This window comes from Marmota flaviventris, chromosome 3 (assembly GCF_047511675.1).
Source record: "Marmota flaviventris isolate mMarFla1 chromosome 3, mMarFla1.hap1, whole genome shotgun sequence".
Lineage (NCBI taxonomy): Eukaryota > Metazoa > Chordata > Mammalia > Rodentia > Sciuridae > Marmota > Marmota flaviventris.
This window is the reverse complement of record NC_092500.1, coordinates 166,234,590-166,254,749: the sequence shown is the minus strand read 5'-3', so window position 1 is coordinate 166,254,749 and position 20,160 is coordinate 166,234,590. Positions and strand designations below refer to the sequence as shown.

At 43.0% G+C, this 20,160-nt stretch overlaps 1 protein-coding gene across 10 annotated transcripts in view; it reads left to right on the top strand.

Moving 5' to 3' along the window:
* Entpd4 (ectonucleoside triphosphate diphosphohydrolase 4) overlaps positions 1 to 15,242 on the top strand; it is a 32,307-nt gene extending 17,065 nt beyond the window's left edge. For 6 of the 10 annotated variants that reach the window (XM_071610583.1, XM_071610582.1, XM_027926910.2 and 3 more), the window contains 4 exons: positions 3,175 to 3,499; positions 5,391 to 5,476; positions 6,489 to 6,650; positions 7,974 to 12,453. In XM_071610583.1, the coding sequence (XP_071466684.1) occupies positions 3,175 to 3,499; positions 5,391 to 5,476; positions 6,489 to 6,650; positions 7,974 to 8,202 (802 nt within the window). In that variant the 3' untranslated portion in view covers positions 8,203 to 12,453. The other 4 variants (XR_011707186.1, XR_011707188.1, XR_011707187.1 and 1 more) reach the window with 4 other exon arrangements.
* The last annotated feature ends 4,918 nt before the right edge of the window (positions 15,243 to 20,160 follow it).

Sequence of the window (20,160 nt, the reverse complement as noted above, 5' to 3'; positions counted from 1 at the left end):
CAGGTCCAGGCCAAGCAGGGAGAGTTCCATCTGCAAAGTTGCTCAGTCCTGGTAGCTTTGTTTCAGCTCCCAGTGAGCTGGGAGAAGGAATGAGAAAGGGTGTCATGGTCCTGCCACCAGCCCTCTGGCCCACCAGCCTCCAAGGAGGTACATGTGTGTACTGTCTCTCCCTCTAAAGACCTGCGCCTCACTTATGGAGGTTTCACCATGAGACTGTATAATAGTGTTGAGCCCTGGGGAGTGCCGTTCCTGATGACAGCACTGGTGCTGTCCTGGAGGCTTGCAGATACTGTCCGCTCCTGACCTTGAGAAGGCTGGTACTTATGAGTTCTGGAACCTACACATACCAACCTGGGTAGCTGTCCAGTAGATGAGAGCCATAGTGAAAGGAGTTACTCAAGACAGGAGTGATACCAATGTCGATGGTTTTAAAAAATATTTAGCAATGAAACTTAAAAAAATGAGTTTATGTAAGATTCTGATATTGAAAAGATATGAAACAAGGCATACTCTGTTGGTTTAAACTTATTTTGTAAGTTTAAGTATATAGCAATTATATATTTGAAATTCATCCATAATAACAGAAGTTAATTGAATGAATTAAAAAATTACATTTAGGGTTATGTTAGATACCCTATTGATAACTGTGCCTTGTTTTTCTTGGCTTATTTTGATGAACAATTTTAAGGGGAAATTTTTCAAATTCACATGGCTAAGCACTAGTATACTTTCTTGACCAATTTGATCTTAATAAATATGTGAAGGCCTGAACTTCAATAAATACCAAGCTGGAGCTAGACACATTTGCCAGAAACTCAAGTATTTAAATAGGAAAAGCAATAAAAACCATGTCCTGTGTTTATTTCCAAAGCTAACTGAATTCTGTTAATTATAGCATTGGAAGTCCCATGTTTTTTTTTTTTTTTTTTAAAATGGGTATCCAGCATATTTAGGTACAGTCATCTTTGTGATATTCTTAAAATATAAATATTTTATAAATTATATTGAAATCATTTTTGCAGATTTATTGAGCAGCTTCTTAAAAGCTAACTGAATTCTGTTAATTATAGCATTGGAAGTCCCACTTTTTTTAAATGGGTATCCAGCATATTTAGGTACAGTCATCTTTGTGATATAATTTATAAAATATTTTAAGAATATTGAAATCATTTTTGCAGATTTATTGAGCAGCTTCTTAAAAGATTAGGGTTTCCTTGGCTTTATTACCAGTTTAAAATTTTTTGTTGTTGTTTAATGAACAGTTCAGCAGCATTTTTTAGTTTAGATGTAGGACAACTAAAATAGTAACATGAGGTATACATTTGACTATCTTGGGCTTTTAATAATAATTACAAGTGTTTCACGTGTGAAGACTTGAGCCTTGAAGCATACTCTTTGCCATTTATGATGGTATTGTAGTCAGCCTTTTGTCATTGCAACAAAATACCTGAGAAAAACAACTTTGGGTAAGAAAGATTTATTTGGGCTCATACACTCAGATTTCCATCTGTGGTCAGCTGTCTCCCTTGCTGTGGGCCTGTGAAGAGGCAGAACATCATGATGGAGAGGTGTGGAGCAGAGCTATTTGCTTCTTAGCAGCAAGGAAGCAGGGAGAACAAGAGGAAGGGGCTGGGGACAAGATACATCATTCCAGGGCATGTTCCCAGTGACCTACTTCCTCCAGTTAGGTCCCACCCTCTGTGGTTTTCACTGTCTCCCAGTAATGCTATCAAATTATTAATCCATGAGTAGAGCAATACACTGAAGAGGTCAGAGCCCTCGTGATCCAGTCACCTTCCCAAAGGCCCCTCCACTGAACAATGCTGTTATAATAGCATGACCATCTGCACAAGAACCTTGAGGGCCATACCACTATAACAGGTGGTGATCAATTTTGATTTTTCTTTAATTTAATTTGATTGCAATCAAGCACATCATGAGTAGTCCTGATCTGAAAAATATACTTGTTAGTTGACTGTCAGTGGTGAATATTGAGTTCTGGAATATCTAACTTCTAACAGCTGAATACCTGTCACACTCACATGAGTTCGTGGTGCCCAACACCAACATCACTTCTGTTTTTTGAGCTTTTTTCTATCCCTCATTTGCTTGAAGGCACGAGTTCTCAGAAATCTCACAGGAAGTGGCAAGCCTGGTGCATTTCAATAAATAGGTCAACTTTCCCCCAGAGCATGGGGCACAGCAGAATCCCTGCTACCTGCTGCAGTTGGGACCAATAATTGATAAAAATAATTTTTAAAAATCAGTTGAAACAGGGCCTGGTGTGGTGGTGCACATCTGTAATCCCAGCAGCTCAGGAAGCTAAGGCAGGAGGATCGTGAGTCCAAAGCCAGCCTCAGCAAAAGCAAGGCACTCATCAATTCAGTGAGAACCTGTCTCTAAATAAAATACAACATAGGGCTGGGGATGTGGCTTAGTGGTTAAGCGCCACTGGGTTCAATCGCTGGTACCAAAAAAAAAAAAAAATTGAAACAGAATACCATAAAAATAGATGCAAATCTTAAACTTTTTTTTTCACTTAATTATCAGCTGTTCTTTTTTCTGAATTAAGCTGTCTTCTAATTCACCCTCATTGAGATATCATTTTGGCTTTCTTTAAAGAATATCCAGACTTAATAACATTCGTGAAGCAATCCTAGAATTTACTACTTTTTTCCTAATTATTTTTTATCTTTCCCACTAGGGTTTAAAAAGTTTTCTAGCAACTTGTACCTTTCATATTGTTCTAAAGTATTTAGTTGATTTTCCAGAACCAATTATTCTTTTCACAGTTATCTCTCAGCTTTATACAGTTAAAATAAAAGCACTGTTGACAAAATGGGGATAGGAAACAACATGGTCACTGGGCACTCTGTGGCCAGTAGCATCAGGCTGTGTTGCAGGGAATCGAAAATGTCAGGTAATCAGACAAGTTTTTTTTATCTGGACTTGGTTTTGTCTGCTGCATGTGACTCTGCACTGTGAGTCTCCAAAAGGAGGTTGGGTGCCAGTTTTCCTAGCTTAGTTATCTTAGACCCTTTGTTATTTGCATACACACAGTCTTACAGGACCTGTGTCCCACAGAGTGTGTTTGGATAAACACTGCTTTGCAACCACTTCTCCAAATTGTGGTACAGCATAGGTCTCATGATAGAATTGCTCTTTGTGCCATAGGCTTCTGGGTAAACACACTGGTCTGACTCCTGATGCTCCATATCTGGACCCCTGCTTACCCCTTGACATTAAAGATGAAATCCAGCAAAATGGGCAGACGATGTACCTGCGGGGAACAGGGGACTTTGACCTGTGTCGAGAGATGCTCCAGCCTTTCATGAACAAAACCAATGAGACGCAGACTTCCCTCAATGGGGTCTACCAGCCCCCTATTCACTTCCAGAACAGTGAATTCTATGGCTTTTCTGAATTCTACTATTGTACTGAAGATGTGTTACGGATGGGGGGAGACTACAATGCTGCTAAATTCACTAAAGCTGCAAAGGTAAACCTTCCAAGAAACCCTGTGCTCCTGCATGCTTTTGAGAGACCAGAGTGGATAGGAACAGGTCACGTCTCCCTCACCCTTAGAGGGGAAGCTGGAGTATGGGAGGTTGTGGTCCAGCATTAGGGAATCCTGTTCCCATGGGTTGGAAGAGATGAAAATAGTCACAGAAGAAGTAAAGAATCAGGCTGGGGCTGGCTCAGCAGTAGAGCGCTCGCCTAGCATGTATAAGGCCCCAGGTTTGATCCTCAGCACCACATAAAAATAAATAAATAAAATAAAGGTATGTGTCCAACTACAATTAAAAAATAAATATTTAAAAAAGAAGTAGCAGCAGCAAATAATCCACCAGAACTGACTTCTGTCCTGCACTTCAGTAACTGCACTGGTCATTGGGAACTTCCAGTGTACTGTTATTTTTCTTCTTTGTCACATCTGAAAGTCCTCCTGCCGGTCTTCCCATGCCTTTAGCCACCAGAACACTCCTGTCTTTTCGCGCTCCCTTCCTTTCTGACATTGTTTCCTCAGGCTCTTTCAGAAGTTTCCCCTTAACACCCCTTGAGCCTTGGTGACCCTAGACTTCTACTCATGGCCCACTGACCTAGTTCATGGATGGTTTTCTGGTACACCTCAAGAAGAGTCTGCAGTCCTGACTTGTGCGCTGTTGCCTACTAGATTCCACAACTCCAGACAAACCCACTGTTTCTCCCCATCTGTCCCTGTTGTGCCACCATGGTTGATGATATAACCAATGGGCCGTTCGTCCCCAGCGTAGGAGTATGGACTTATCTCTTGTTCGTTTTTTGTTGCTGGGCTTTCCCCCTTTCATAGGCTTGGTTCCTGGCATTTCTTCATGACTCTCTTGCCCCAGGCTGAGTGCACTCTCTCTTGCTGCTTGTCCCACCACCCTGTCCTCAGCTTCATTGTGCTATAAATAGAGGCTAGGAGAGAAGCCATGTGGAGGGCTCAGGTCTTCCATTCAGAAGCAGCACATGCTGCTCAGTAAACAGTGATTCATTTCACTCTGGGTAACTTCGGGAAAACCAAGTCCCTCTTTGCTTTTGCAGTCACTGTCATCTCAGTACCTTCCACTGAGCCTGCCTCAGACATGGAACTCTGGGTATGTGATAGGCAGGAATGATCCTTCTCTTTGTTGAAGCATTTGTCTGTGACAGGCATGGAGGGAAACTAGATAGTTTTAAGGAGCTTGTTTCCCACATCCTGTGCAGGGGGAAACAGGGTTCCCCTTGGTGGAATGGGCTGGCTGAGAAATAAAAGCCAAGAGAAATAAAATAGCCTGAAAAACCCACAGAACACAGAAAGTAATTTCAAAAGCAGAGGCAGGACAGGCAAGCTGATCAGAGGAATCCAGCTTCTGGCAAAAATGGAACCCACACCTGCTTTATTTATATCGGGAAACATCAAAGGCCTTCCATAGAATGTTCATCACCAAAATAGGATTAAGGTGGGCTGTTCAGTTCCTAGCAGGATACGCCATCTCTGTACTACCGTGAGGGACCTTTCTAGCAGAACAGATGGAAAGACCACGTGCATTGGGCAACCCATTGTGTGGGAGAGACACAGAAGATTCCCAGTGCCGGGCCTATCCGCCCCTGGCTCCCATGCTGAGAGAGGGTCCTCATGTGTTTCACAGGTGGCTTCCCATAGGTGGCGGGCTTCTCTAGGGATTCCAGGCAGAGTGGTGGGGTAGAATGACCATGGCATTGCTAACCAGCCAGCACGCTGCGTATCTGGCCCTCACTGCACTGATGCCATGTTTCTTGGTTGGAAGGATCTGCTTGTTATGCAGATGAGTTTGATATTGTTTTTAAATTAAAAATGTTTTAATAAGTCTTTCCTGATGATTTGTTTTGGGTGAAATTGCTTTTAGGACTATTGTGCAACAAAGTGGTCAATCTTAAGGGATCGCTTTGACCGTGGACTCTATGCCTCGCATGCTGACCTCCATCGGCTTAAGTAAGTAGTAGACAGTCGAGCTGCAGGTGCTTTTAAGGACCAGTAGTAGTTCAGTGTTGGCCCAGTATATATCCTTATTCTCCGCAATCACTATGCCTTTTTCATCTACCCTTGACTCTTCCATATGGGACAAACATTTGTTCCTGGACATATCAGACGTAACATACATTCATACACACACACACACACACATATGTATATATTGGGGGGGGGCAATTTTGAAATCTCCCTGTTTGTTAGAGTTATGTCAAATGCTGTCCCTTTCCAGGCTTCCTCTGTCCACTCACCCTGACTCCACCGCTCTTGAGTCTCCACGACACTCATCATACCCCTCTAAAGCATGGATCCTATTTTGCTTTGGTTTGTAGTTGTTTGTTGCCTTTTTAAACTTCCCTTTCATTATAAGCCACTCAAATGGAGCAATTGTGCCTCATTTACCATTACATCTTATTACTTGCGTAGCACAGTGCTTTGCAAAAAATAAGCTGCTAGTAAACATTTAGGATCACAGAATATCAGAGCAGAGAAGGACCTTCCCGCCTTCTCATTTTTTTGTTTGTTTTTTTTTTTAAATTCTAATTTGTTATATATGACAGCAGAATGCATTACAGTTCATATTACACATATAGAGCACAGTTATGTTTCATATCTCTGGTTGTATGTAAAGTATATTCACGCCACTCGTGTCTTCCATCTTCTCATTTTGAAATAAGCTGAGGTCCAAAGAGTTAGAACTTACTCAATGTTTTTTCAGTAAATATTGGAATCCCTAATGGGAAAAATTTGTCATGTTAGTGGATTCAGTTATACCAAAACGAAACTTCACAAGCTAATCAATTTTGGCAGGTGAACTTATTCATGTTGTGGGGAGCGGGCAAGAGCCAGGTAATCGGCTGGAAATATGCAGCTGATTTGACCGCTCAGAGGGCTTGCCTGCTAAAGCCCGTTCATCTCTGTGCTGGGCCCATTCTGACATGTGAGTGGGTCTGACTCCTGTGCCTGGTGTTTGTAGGTATCAGTGCTTCAAATCAGCCTGGATGTTTGAGGTGTTCCACGAGGGCTTCTCGTTTCCTGTTGGCTATAAAAACCTGAAGACGGCCTTGCAGGTGTATGACAAAGAAGTGCAGTGGACCCTGGGGGCCATCCTTTACAGGACCCGCTTCTTACCATTGAGGTAGGCAACAGGTTTGGTAAGGAGGACCACAAAAGATGCTTCTCTCCAGTTCAGGGCCCCTGGCACCTGTGTTTTGTAGATGTCAGTGTGTTTCTCTCAGAGGTGCCCAGGGCAGAACTAAGAGTCTTTGACACTTCACTTTGGTCTCCTCCCCTCCTCACAAGGCCTTGCTCCCTTCCCACCCTGCTCACCCCACAATACACAGCACTTTGTGCTGTTGCCCGTGTTTGATTATTCTCAGCTGTCCTCTAACCTCTACAGAAGGGTTGATCCAGGGGTTCAGAGGGTTGTACAGGAGACCATTACATCAAAATGCATTTATCCAATGATTACAGAAAACAAACTTGTCATAAAGTGGTATGTGTTCTTTATTAGCACATTAAATATCAAGATCTGGCCCTAGAACTAGTTATTTCTATAATTTCAGTGTAATTATGAGCATCCATGGTACTTTGAGGCATCAATTACAATAATGAAATATTTCATTAGTAACCAAATCATAGGTGCTGCTAATATTACAATAATTTGTTGTCTACATTCATGATTAAAGGAAAATATTAAATATTAAACTTCAGTCTGAGATTGCTGAAATAAAGATGTACATTTTGGGGGCTGGAGTTGTAGCTCAGTGGTAGAGCACTTGCCTAGTATGTGTGAGGCACTGGGTTTGATTCTCAGCACCACAAATAAATAAATAAAATGAAGTCCATTGACAAATAAAAAAAATTTTTTTAAATGCACAAGTTTTTTTTTTTTTTTTTTTTAAGTATATTTTCCTGGTTCAGGTTTAGAGACTAGATGCGACCCCATGTTAAGGACCCTGTTTCCTGGGCATGTGGTCTGTGGCAGAGTGCTTGCCTAAGATGCACAGTTCAATCCCTTGTACCAGAGCCAAAACTTCTGGTTAACCTATAAATGAGTTATCAAATCTTTATCCCATTTAATTGAGCATCTTCTAATAGTACTTTTAGTTGAATCAACTGCAAAAATTGTTTAGAATAGGGTTACTGTGTGGTTTCACATTGTGTTGACTTCATTGTGTTAGTGAAACCCTCATAGTTCTGATTTTTGCTACCCAGTTTATAATGCTGGTAATTGGTAGGGACTCAGAGCATTCCTTCACCTGTTACCACAGACTTCCAAGTACCCTAGTGCAGCCTTACTCTCTTCCATCTCAGAGGTGGGGAAACTGAGCCTCAGTGGCCAGCTCTCAGCTGTGTCTAGGGTCAGGCCCATGCCAGGCCCTGCGGCTGAGTTCCTGCAAGCATGGTTTCCACCCAGCCCCTCTTACCGTGTTTCTGTTGTGTTTCCTCCGTTGGGCAGAGATATCCAGCAGGATGTTTTCCGGGCCAGTCATGCGCACTGGCGGGGCGTTTCCTTTGTCTACAACCACTACCTGTTCTCTGGCTGCTTCCTGGTGGTCCTGCTGTCCATCCTCCTCTACCTGCTAAGGCTGCGACGCATCCACCGACGCTCACCCCGCCACAGCTCAGCCGCAGCACTCTGGATGGAGGAAGGCCTGCCCTCCCAGAAGGTGGCCGGCACCCTGTGAACGCAGGCACAGCTGTGGCAAGACTTTTATAGGAAAAGCCATTTTTGCCTCAGGGTTTCTCCTTTGTGTTCTCAGATGGTTTTATTTTTCCTTTCCCTTTTTGTTCTTTTAAACAAAATCCATTGTATGTCAGCCCTGCTGTCTAGAAAGTACTGCCTTTAGCCGTTTTGAATACAGCTTTAACTGAGGAGTAGAAAAAAGGGAAACTCACCTGATTTTTGCTGCATAAGGCGACTGCCAAAAATTAATAAGATTTGTGGGTTTTTCTTTAAGGTAAGGTAAATTTTCAACAAATGCACTTTGATTTTGGAGGCAGGTAGGAAAGATGCTTTCTGTCAGTCAGTGGAGATAGGACTGAAGATTGACACTTGTACGGAACCCAGAAGGCAAATTATAACCCTCTGTCTTTTTTGAAAGCTCCAACCTAAAGAGGGTGATATTTATTTTTTATTCATTGTGCAGGTCTGCCCCTGTGTATTTTCTTTGGAGATTTAAAAATTCAAAATCAGTATGTCCAAAATAGGTCTTTTAAAAAAAGCACCAGGAGGAAACTATTTTTAAAACTGATGGTGAAAGATGTGAACTGTTGACCAGAGCGTGTGAAAAATGCTGAGGACCCAGAGAGAGGACAGGCGCCCTGCACTGGCTGCTTTGCATCATTTGATCTAGGAAGTGCTCCTTGCTGTTTCCTTTCCTAACTGCAGGTAACTGCATGCGTTATCCCATCTTTCAGCATCCTTAGAACACTTTGTTTTTGAAAGAATTGGAGAATTCATAAAATTTCCCTCATTTTAATTAAACTTCATGAGAACTAGAGCAGGCGTGTACTTCTAGGTGCTTCAGCATTTCTTAGAAGTTCATTTGTGCTTGTTGAGTTATGCAGTTTTTTCCAATTTCAAGTTAGTATAGCGTCCCCTCCCGCTCCCTACCCCCCGCCCCCTGTTAAAAGTTGTCTTAGCAGTTTTATTTACTAAGAAATTTTTTTTTAAATGCAAAAGTTTTTTTTTTTTTAAGTACATTTTCCTGGTTTAGGTTTAGAGACTAGACGCGACCCCATGTCAAGGGCTGCTTAGAGCTGCAACTGTGGCTGGCATGCCACAGTAAATCCGGGCCAAGGAAAACTGTGAATTTAATACAAGAAGTAAATTTACAATTTGAAGAAAGCAGATTTGACACTTTAAGCAAAAACCTAAAAAGGACAGCTGGATTGGCATATGCCTTTCACCTATTCTTAGTTTGGAAATTCTCAGTTTTTTTAAGAAGTTCTTTTGTGAGAGTACATGTTTGTACATTTCTGGACCCTAAAACGGTTAAATTAATGTAGATGGCAGCAGTTGGTATTCTGAGAACCCATTAGAAAACCATTGATTAGAAAAACAATTCAAATTCTGAATCCCTGTTTAAGCTAGAAAAAGGAGTTGAAATTTATCTTGATTGATTACTAATTATAAGACATAATGTCTATTGATGACTTAAAAGATTATTGATTTGTAAAAGAAATGTGAATGTTTTAATTCTCTTCAAAGTGACTATTCTAGCAAAGAAGAAAGTTATTGGTGGAGAGTTAGAGAAGGCAGATGTTATAGCATCTGAAGTGCTGGCCGCCAGCCACTTAAATCCAATGCAGTTGAGCTGCCATTGATACTCCAGGAGCACACTGAGCTGTGCCTCGCCTTGAGTTCAGAGCCTTGTGGACCCTGGTGGTGTCATTGAGGAAAAGTAAGTGCAGTTACAGTTTAGCTTCTCTGTTGCCAGCTAGTTGGAACAGCAGGGCCCTACCCTGCAGAATAAAATCTATAAATGATTAGAGTTTGTGGTTTTACCTTTAAATCAAAACAAAGAGAAGCTAGCCCAGGAATAGATTTAAATAGTTCATCATTAAAACTTACTCGCTTAAATAAACACTCTTGAAGCCTGTAATTCCAGCAATTTAGGAGGCTGAGGCAGGAGGATTCCAAGTGTGAGGCAAGGCTGGGCAACTTAATGAGTACTGTCTTACAGAAAAAAAACAAACAAAAATGCTGGACTGTCTCCTGGGTTCAGTCCAGGATCGCTAAATGAATAAATAAGCAAACAAACACTCTTTTAAATGAGGAAGTCAATTTAGTCCAGCTCTGCATTTGGGGGGCAGAGTAGACACACAAAGGAGCTCTGATTTTAGCCTTTTCAATAGATCCCGTTGCAAGAACCTACCTCATTCTCCAAAAGAAGTCCCCAGATTAGGGTTCCGCATTCCACGCTACCTTGTACCTGATAAGCATGCACGCTTCTCTCACAGCTCCTTGGAGCAGCTGGGCAAACTTGCCAATCCAAAAGACCCTAGAGCTAAGAATGGTTTTTCTGTTTTTAAAGAAGTTTTAAAAAAAAAAAAAGTTGAAAAATATGTAGTAGAGACTATATGTGGCCTAAAATATTTGCGAAATGGCCTTTTATGGGAAAAGTTTGGTGGCCATGTTACCTTGTGGTAACTGCTACAAATACCTGAGTGAATCAACTTGTACAGAGAACAGACTTTTTTTTTTTGGTTCACAGTTTCTGAGTTTTCAGTCTCTGATGGGCTGATCTTGCTGCTTTGGCCCTGTGTGAAGCAGCACATTGCACATTATGGAGGAGCAAAATCCATCTGCTGGCTTTAAACCTGGAGCTAAGAGAGAGGAAGAGGAGGGGCCAGGGCCCAAGGACACACCCCCAGAAACCTGCCCCTGGGCCCACCTCTTAAAGGTTCTACTACCTCCCAGTAGTGCCAAAGTGGAGACAAGACTAAGCCTTCAACACACTATAGCTGTGGCCCTGCAAGAACAGTCTCATTCAAGAAAGAAAATAGGCATTCGTGGACACAAAAAAGATGGGCAAAAGAAGTGACCAAGTTTCAACCTTAAAATACTGGCTTATCCACCAGAAGTTAACTTCCTATCTTTGCTTTTAGATTATTTTCAAGATCAGTGTCCTACCAAATGAGGAAATCTGCCCCAACTCCAATTTTAAAAATAGTGCTGTTCAAGGGCACTCGGTGTTATATTGAGAAAACTGCATCACAGCAAATTGTATTCCAGAGAGCCTCGGTAGTGTCTCAGAGCTATGTGTCCCACGGAAGAGAAGAGGGCCACATACTTCCTCTAAGTGATGCAGGGATGGATTCGAGGCCAGCAGAGGAGAAGCTTGCTTCAGGCAGAGGAGGGTTCATCTCAGTTGAGGGCTGGCAAGGAAAGCGGCCAAGTCTACACTTGCAATGGAAAGCAAAAGAAATCGAACTGGGACTTGCTAAAAGCTTTGTCCAAGAAACAATTTCTGTGTTAAATCTTGGTAGAAAGACTCCCCAGTAAAAGCTTATGTCCCATTAGCCATGTCATGTGCTCTCCTTTCTATGCCTCCAGGAGATGTTCTCACAGGCTTCACAGTCCATTTAGGGACATCACAGGAAAAGACACAGTTGAATTTGCACCAATTGTTTTTGCGCACACACACACACACACACACACACACACACCCTCCCCCTGAAACTGCTGGCTTTAGGCAGTGCCTACCAGCTCCAGGGGCAAGGGACAAAGATGCTGCTCATGGCTTAAGGCCAGTGTTGTCAGGGCTCTGCCTGATGACCCTCAAGGCTGAGGTCACTCCCTGTCATCCACACCTCTGCACTCTAGCATAGCAAATGCTCGATGAGCAGATATTTAAATTTTAAACTCAGGCCTACATAGTTTTCCTTATAAGGAGCTTCGCAAGAAACTGAAAAAGGCAAACGTGTTTTCCAAGCTTTAAAAGAAAATCTGCTTTAGAATTGTGTGTGGTCATGTGCAATGCAGCAAAACTACCTTTGAGTAAATTATTTATTTATTTCAGTATTTTGTTTTTTATAATATTGAGTTTCCCTTTCAAAAATGGATGATGTGACCAAACAAGGAGAATTCTTTGTTCTTTTACCCAAATCATATTTTACAGTTAGGAATTACAAGAACTAGGAGAACCTCTTTAAATGTCTTTTGTTTAAGTGATGTTTTCCATTCAGAGTGAGAATGGGTCCTAGGACAGGGTTGTGGTGTCATATCACCTTCTACATTTGGTCGCCTTGTTGCACTTGCACACAGGGGTGCTGATAATCAATAACATGAAGGTTCACCAGCATTCCCTAGGTGTGTGCTTGCTTCTTGTGATTGAAACAGATTTCTCTCTGATATTTGAATCTTTTTACTTGTTAGAATGATTGGTCAAATTTGAGTCTAATTTCAGTAAAATAAATTAAATCTGACTACACACTCTTTGTGTCTCATCTTGGGCATGTGGGCCGGGAAGCACAGCTGTAAGGGTCACAAGGACTCTGCAGCCGCAGCCATCACCAAGCAATGCTTGAGGAAAGATACCCTGGGCGAAACCTAGCCAGTCACCAGCAGTACCTGCTAGTCTGAAACTGCCATTTATAAGCTCCTCACCTTGAAGTGCCTGAAAGCTATATGTATAGTCAGGAAAAAGAAAATTAACCAAGGTTTATGTATTGTACCATGGAAAAAGGCCAAAATGGAGTGACAGTGTTTGGGGGCACTTAAAATGGAGTTGGGAGGCCATCATTCATCAGATCTCAGATACAGCTCAGCTGAGCCTTTAACTAGGCCAAACCACAGTTTCCTGGAACGTTGTTAACTTCTGCTGACTGGAGGGTGGACTCCTTACCCCCACTACCCAGACACTGAGATTGCAACCAGCCCCTTTCTCGTATAGAACAGCTTTTCTTCTGCCAGCACCAGTTAAAGTTTCCGATCAACAAGTGGTGTGATTTCCAGCCCCCCTGGTGGCTAAAAGCTCTGAATGCAGTCTTCATTTTCTAGAACCTCAGAGCACATTCTCAAGAATGCTTGAATCTGTGTTCTCCCAGATTGCAATCCTAAACAGTCCCAGATAAATGTAATTTTCGTTGTTATCATATTCTTGGTTGACAGTCTTACTGATAGTAACAACAAATGCTCATTTTAGGCGACACCATTGCAATTAGACCTAAACTTAAATCTGTGATTTATTTTCAGAAAATTATTAATCTCATTATTGACATTACTAATAACTGACAGAAAAGATCAAATTAGAAGCTAAGCTTTTTTTTTTAGCTCTTTTTAGAACATATAAATAGAGGTTTTCCTGGAGGAAGAAGGTGGGCCTGAGCCATACCTGAAAATAGACAGAGACAGATGGCAAGCCAAGGGGGCCAGCTGTTAAGAACCACACAAGCCCCATAGTGTTCGGAAGGAACCAGGGAAAGGCAAAGGCAGTATGCGGGGCAGTTAGCACAAAAGTGGGGTGCCCAAGCCATGGACAGCAAGAACAAAGCAATGTTAAAATAGAACTTGTTTAAGTCACTTTGAGACAATATGATCCATGTAGGACTTCACACCTGAGGGTAAATATCTTAAAATATCTAAGACAGCTAAAGATGTCTGAATTTTCATTCCACTTGGTAGAGGGGAAGTACCTGGATCCAAAAGCTGACCAGGCTAACAGATCAGAAAGGCATGGTTCTGGGGTTTTGTTTATTTTCTGTCTTTTTGGTCTTTTTATGAGTTTGGAATGCACTCTGTGGATCTTTTTTGTTGTTTCTGAGGGGTTGGTTTTGTTTTGCTTATTTTAGATCCTGAAATGCAGATGGTTTGCACAGAAGGGGTTTTGGCCTTCACAGGGACCTGGGAGTCCATGTCAGCTCTGTCAGAGTTAAAATGTCTTCTTTTACAAGGGTCATCAAAAGACAAAGGCCTGCCCTGCTAATCCCAAAGCACAGCATAGCAGATCTGGAAACATAATACCTTTTAGTCTTACAAGCTCCTCAGGCTTCTGTCTGCCTCCTCATAACAAAGAAGAATTTATCTGTTGATGTATTTTCTCTGTTTTTAACTAAGTAGCCCCCCTCCCCCTGCACACGGCCTCTTTCTGTTACTGTGCCCATTAAGACCCAGAGACCTGCTCTAGGGGACCCAGGCTGGGGGCTCTCTGGCCTTTGATCTTTGCCCTTCACCTGATCCTGTTTGGCAGGGGAATTACATCTGGGCTCCAGACGTCATGGCCACTTGACTGTATGTCACATGGAGGAGACCCAAACAAGAAACCAGGCCTTAAAAAGGATTTCTGCCCAGAGAAAAGTACTGAAAGCTCTTCACAGAACACCGTGGTGACAGGCACAGAGACTAAATACACACGCTCACCCAAGTGGAGGGAGAGGCGGCTTTTCCTCCATCATCAATGACTGTCGTAGGCATTGTATTGTGGGATTCCCGTGTGTGACAGAAAGGGGAAGGGATGTCCTATGGCAAGGACATCAGAGGACCAAGGATTGCCTTTCTAACTCCCAGCGTGAGGCTGACTTTCATTGTATTCTTTCAATAAAGTACGTACACGGGCTGCTGCCCCTGCTGTTCTCTGGTTCATCATTGGTAGTGTGAATTCCACTTTTCACCCATTTTTGCTTCAGAGTTCAAAGCCAGCTACTCCAAAAAGATGAATCATCCTCTTCTTGGCTGTGGTTACCCAGGACTTAAACTCCAGGAACCAAGCTTAGCACTTTCTCCTCTTAAGATTTATCTCCACTTGGACTAACTTTGTTATCCCAGAGTTTAGGTTCAAAAAGACTGAGACACTTAAACATTTAATGGACTCTACTTAGCTTGTGAAGTTCTTTTATTCTGGTTATGGCAGCACAGGAGAATTTTCTGGAAGTTCCTGGCCATTCTGCTATGGATTGAATGTGTCTCCCAACATCCATGTGTTAGAAATGAAGTCCTCAGGGCAACACTGTTGAGAGTGAGACCTTTGAGAGGCGATGAGGTCATGAGTTGACCTCAAGGTCAGCGTTATCTCAGGAGTGGTTTCCTCATCGTGAGAGGAAACGATGAGAGACGCTCTGTTATGAAGGTGTGTCTGGCCCCTCGCCATTCTTGGACACGCTCTCCCTCCATGTGATGCCCTCCATGAAACTGTAACAGCAAGATCTCACCAGATGTGGCCTCTGATCTTGGACTTCCCAGCCTCCAGAACCATGGGCCAAATAAACTTGTCTTGTTTATAAATGACCCATCTCTGATATTCTTTTATAGCAACATAAGACAGACTAAGACATATGTATAACGTTCAATTTACATCTTTAAATTCCAACTTTCTCTGACCCTTTTGTCCATCCATGTATCTGTCCTATCTCTGAACTTCCTTGAACGTGAATCAATGCAAGGGTCCTGCATTTACTTTCTTTATATTTATAGCTAATCCAATGATGAAAATACCTTGTAGCACATAATGTTTCCTAAATATTTGTAATCTTAGCAAAATATGATTTGTTTTTCCAGACATCTCTTTAGGCTTCTAGAATATGTGTAGCAGGTCTCTCAAAACCCTTTTATTCTCGGGGCTGGAGTTGTAGCTCAGCGGTAGAGATAAAATAAACGTCCAACGACAACAAAGGTCATATATTATATATATCTTTATATATGTATCTTTTATTCTCAGTCTTTGTTGTTCTTCCAGATTGCAGTTTTGTGCAGCTTTAAGACCACATGCAGTGCGATGGGGGTGGGGGTGGGGGCAGGGGGGGTGCCCCTCACTCTCAGACATGGTTCACTTCTGATTTAGGGTTCTCTAGAGGTACAGAATCAACAGGAATTATAAAAGGAGGACTTATTAGATTGGCTTACCCAACCAGAAGCTGGATAGTCCACAATGGCGGTTGGTAGGCTGGAGAGCTGGAAGAACCAGGAGCTGAGTAGTTCAAGAGGCTGAAGCCCCAGAACTAGAGGGAACAACGGTGCTATCCCAGTCCCAGACAGAAGATTTCTGGAGATCCGCTTCTGAAGAGTGAAGAAGCGAGTCCAGTATCCTCAGAGGATCACAGCAGCAATCAAGAACCCATCCAAGAAGAATCAGCTAGCATCTCTGCTGTTTTCTTGTTCTTCTAGTTTTTATTCCATCCAAGCCATCATCCTATCAGATGGTGCTGCCCACGCTTAGGGAGGGTCTCCATTTCAGTTGGCTGTCCCACATGCCAATCATTCCTAGACACAACCTCATTGACACACCCAGGAGCCTCTTAATCATTGGCATATCTTAATCCAATCAAGTTGACAATTAACCATTACATTCTCTCCCACCAGAAGCTAAAGGAGCACTGCATCCTCAAGCTCTGTGTAGAAAGCCTTGGGAGAACTGGGTTGAAGTCCAGTTTTCTTTTATCTTAACTCATTCAGACTTGAAGAAAAGGGCAGAAAGCCTAGAATGAGGGAGTGATAGTGGAGCAAAGGAACACTAATGTTTTCTGAAGCCCGGTCAGAGAAAATGATCCTTTTGTATTTGTCTTATTCTGCATGTAGCTTTAGCGAATTTTTTCATTCTAAATCGTCCTTAAAAAGTGAGTCTCTTGGGCCGGATTTGTGGCTCAGTGGTGGAGCGCTTGCCTAGCATGTGTGAGGCACTGGATTTGATCCCCAGCACCATATAAACAAATTAAATAAACAAAATAAAGGTATTGTGTCCATCTACAACTAAAAAAATTTAAAAAGCAACTCTTTTTTTTTTTTTGGAGGTGGGGGATACTAGGGATTGAACTCTGGGGTGCTCCAACACCGAGCCACACCCCCAGCCCTATTTTGTGTTTTATTTAGAGACAGGCCCTCATGGAGTTGCTTAGGGCCTCATTTCTGCTGAGGCTGGCTTTGAACTAGCAATCCTCCTGCCTCAGCCCCTTGAGCCACTGGGATAATAGGCGTGCGCCACCACATCCAGCAAGTGAGTCTCTTTTTAATCCTCCAAAGCACTAAAGGCATGGGGGAAATGGTGGGTTTAACTATGTCAAAAGTAAGTATTTCTGTTCAACAGATGGCAGACCAAGAGGGCAGTGACTAAAATTGAAATTTTCAACAAGAAAAAGGAAATCCAAAAGAAAAATTAGCTATGCCAGTGGTGCACAGCAAAAGCCACTACCCTATGCTCCTCTGAAGTGTTGACAATGAGGTGGGGGACAGTAGCTTAGGTGTTTTGTTGGTGTCGACTGCTCCATGGCACCCTGAAAAGCAAGCTGGCAGTATATTTAAGTAAGTGGTGAAGGGTCCCTGACCCAGAGAGCACTGAAGTGTGTTCCCCAAAGAAATTTCTCCCCAGGTCCACAAAGGGATGTGTGAAGTGATGCTCTGGCAATGTTTGGCAGTCACCGTGTTGGGAGCCAGCAAGGTCTTGGGTAATTAAAAGGAGACTTTGCATACTATGGAATACTGCGCAACCAGAAAGGAGAGCTAGCTAGAAGCATGTACAGAAAAATGGATAATGGCTCTTAAAAATATTGTTGAATATTGTAAGAAATGAGATTTGTAGCTTAACGCCATGTGTGTAAATGTCAGGCACACAGCACAGTATGTCTTACAAGGATATGTGCATTTGACAGTGGCTGCTGTATTGAGTCAGAATTTAAATGGGCTGTAAGTGTAAATATATACCAGATGTCAAAGAAAGAGTTAAGTATCTCAATTTGTTTATCATAGTTATGTGGGCCGTGATAATAATTTGGATATATTGAGTTAAATAAAATATGTTACAGTAGTTCCCCACCCCCCTACCCTTATCTGAGGCTTTGTTTTCCACAGTTTCAGTTAACCTGCAGTCAACTGAGGTTCAAAAATATTAAGTGGAAATTTTCAGAAATAAACTAAAGTTTTAAATTGTACACTGTTCTGAGTAGTGTGATTAAATCTCTTGCTGCCCTATTCTGCTCTGCCCAGGACATGAATGATCCCTCTTTCCATTGTATCCATGCAGTATATACTACCCACCTATCACTCACTTAGTAGCTATCTTGGTTATCAGGTCAACAGCTGCAGGATCATAATGTCTGTGTTCAAGGAACACTTTTATGGTAGCCTAATGCTACATCACAATGGCTATATCATTCATTCACCTCAGTTCATTTCATCATAGAGGCATTTACCATCTCGCCTCATGGGTGAGAATAGTACCAAGAAGGATGATAATAGTACAGAAAAGATATCTTGAGAGAGACTGTACTCACAAAACTTTTACTATAGCATATTGTTATAATTGGTCTACTTTATTAGTAGTAGTTGTAAGCAACTAACCTTACTTTTACTACTAATCTCTTACTGTACCTAATCTATATATTAAACCATATCATAGATATGCATATATAGCAAAAAATATAGTCCAGTACATACACTCAGTACTATCTGTGGTTTCAGGCATCTGCCTGAGTCATGGAACATATCTCCATGGGTAAGGGGGGGGGACTACTGTACTAGATGAATGTTGCCCCTTTTAATGTGGACACTGGACTACTTTAATTTGCCTATGTGGCTCATGGTGTATTTGTGGTAGCACAAATCTAGGTCCTTTTGCTCCTCAAAATGTGGTCCTTGGACCAGTGCATTGACGTCACTGAATCCTAGTAGAAGTGCCATCTCTTAGGTTGGGCCCAGGCCTTCTGGATCAGACCCTTCCCTTTTCACACCCTCAGGTCATTCAGAATGGGCATCAGTGCTTGAAAAGCACTGCTCTAGACCAGGGCTCAGAAAAGCCTTTCTCTAAAAGGCCAACAGGATCTACTTCCGCCTCGCAGGCCCTGGGACCTCTGTGGGCAGATCTCTCTCTGCCTTTGTGGCGTGAAGTGAGCCATAGGATGCATGGCCACTTATGGAGCCCACGGTGGGCCAACCCTGATTCTCAACCCTATGTGGCACTGGGCCCCATGTCAGGGGAGGTCGGCCTGCCTCCGGGATACACCAGCTGCCCTTTATTTCTTCCAGAACTCTCCTCACAGACCCTATTTCCATTCCCTCTGCGTGTAACTTAGAGGACCCTGAGGACCCCTCCTCTCTCCACACCAACTGTAACGAACAGAAGAAACCTGGAGGCCATTCTGGACCGTTCCTTCCTTGTCACCCTCGCTGTCCATCTGGTCAGTCACTGTTCAAGTGCAGGACCCACGCCACTCACTGTCCCCTCTTCCTCTCCTCTTTCTGTCTTGCTCTACTTCACAATCCTGTGGTAGACTCCTAGCTGAACTCACGACTCGGCCATTCCAGCCCCTCAACTCTGCAGCCAGAGTGACCTTCCCAAGGCTTCTGGCTGAGGCCCCTGCTACAGGACAATGGCCAACCTTCACGCTGGCCCTCTGTGTCCTGGTCTCACCTCCCCCCCAGCTCATCCCCCCTTGCCTTGCTCAGTCCTGCCAGATTTTTAGATGTGGAACGAGTCTTTTCTGCTACTGCTACCTCTGCTGCCAGGTTCTCCTGTGTGGCCCTCTCAGAAAGCCACTCAGCTTGTACTATTTAGCCTCGACCTTAGCCGCTCTTGGGAAGTGCATTGATTTGCTAGAGACATAATAACCAAGTGCCACAAACTGAGTGGCTTAAAGCAACAGAAATTGATTCCCTCGTGGTTCTGGAAATCTCAAGTCTGAGGTCAGAGCCCCACAGGGCTGTGCTCCCTGGGGTGCTCTGAAACCCCTTTGCCTCTTGTGGTTTCTGGTCATGGCTCCTTGGAGCTCCTTGGCATCCTGAGGGGTCACTCGTTTCTGCCTCTGTCTTCACGTGGCATTCTGCACTCATAAGGCCACCACCTGTCCTATTGGATGGAGCTCTGCCCTAGTGACCTCATCTTAACTTGATTACATTTGCAAAAATCCTGTTTCCAAATAAGGCCACACTCAGGGGCAGCAGGGTTGGGACTTTAGCATAACTTTCTGGGGGACACAGATCCCTTTCTAATAGGAAACCTGCTCTCCTGAGTTCAAGCCCTTCTCTCTGACCCCATGGCGTCTTTCCACACTATCTGTCTGAAAGAATCTGTCTGTGTGTGTGTCATCCACCCTCTGTCCACCCCGAGACTGTGAGCTCCTTAAGAATAGTGACCTCGTGTCTTCTCTATTTCTTTGTCCCAATGGCCTCTCTCCCTTATCATCTGTTGTATCTGGTGAAAGGAGTTTAGTGGTCA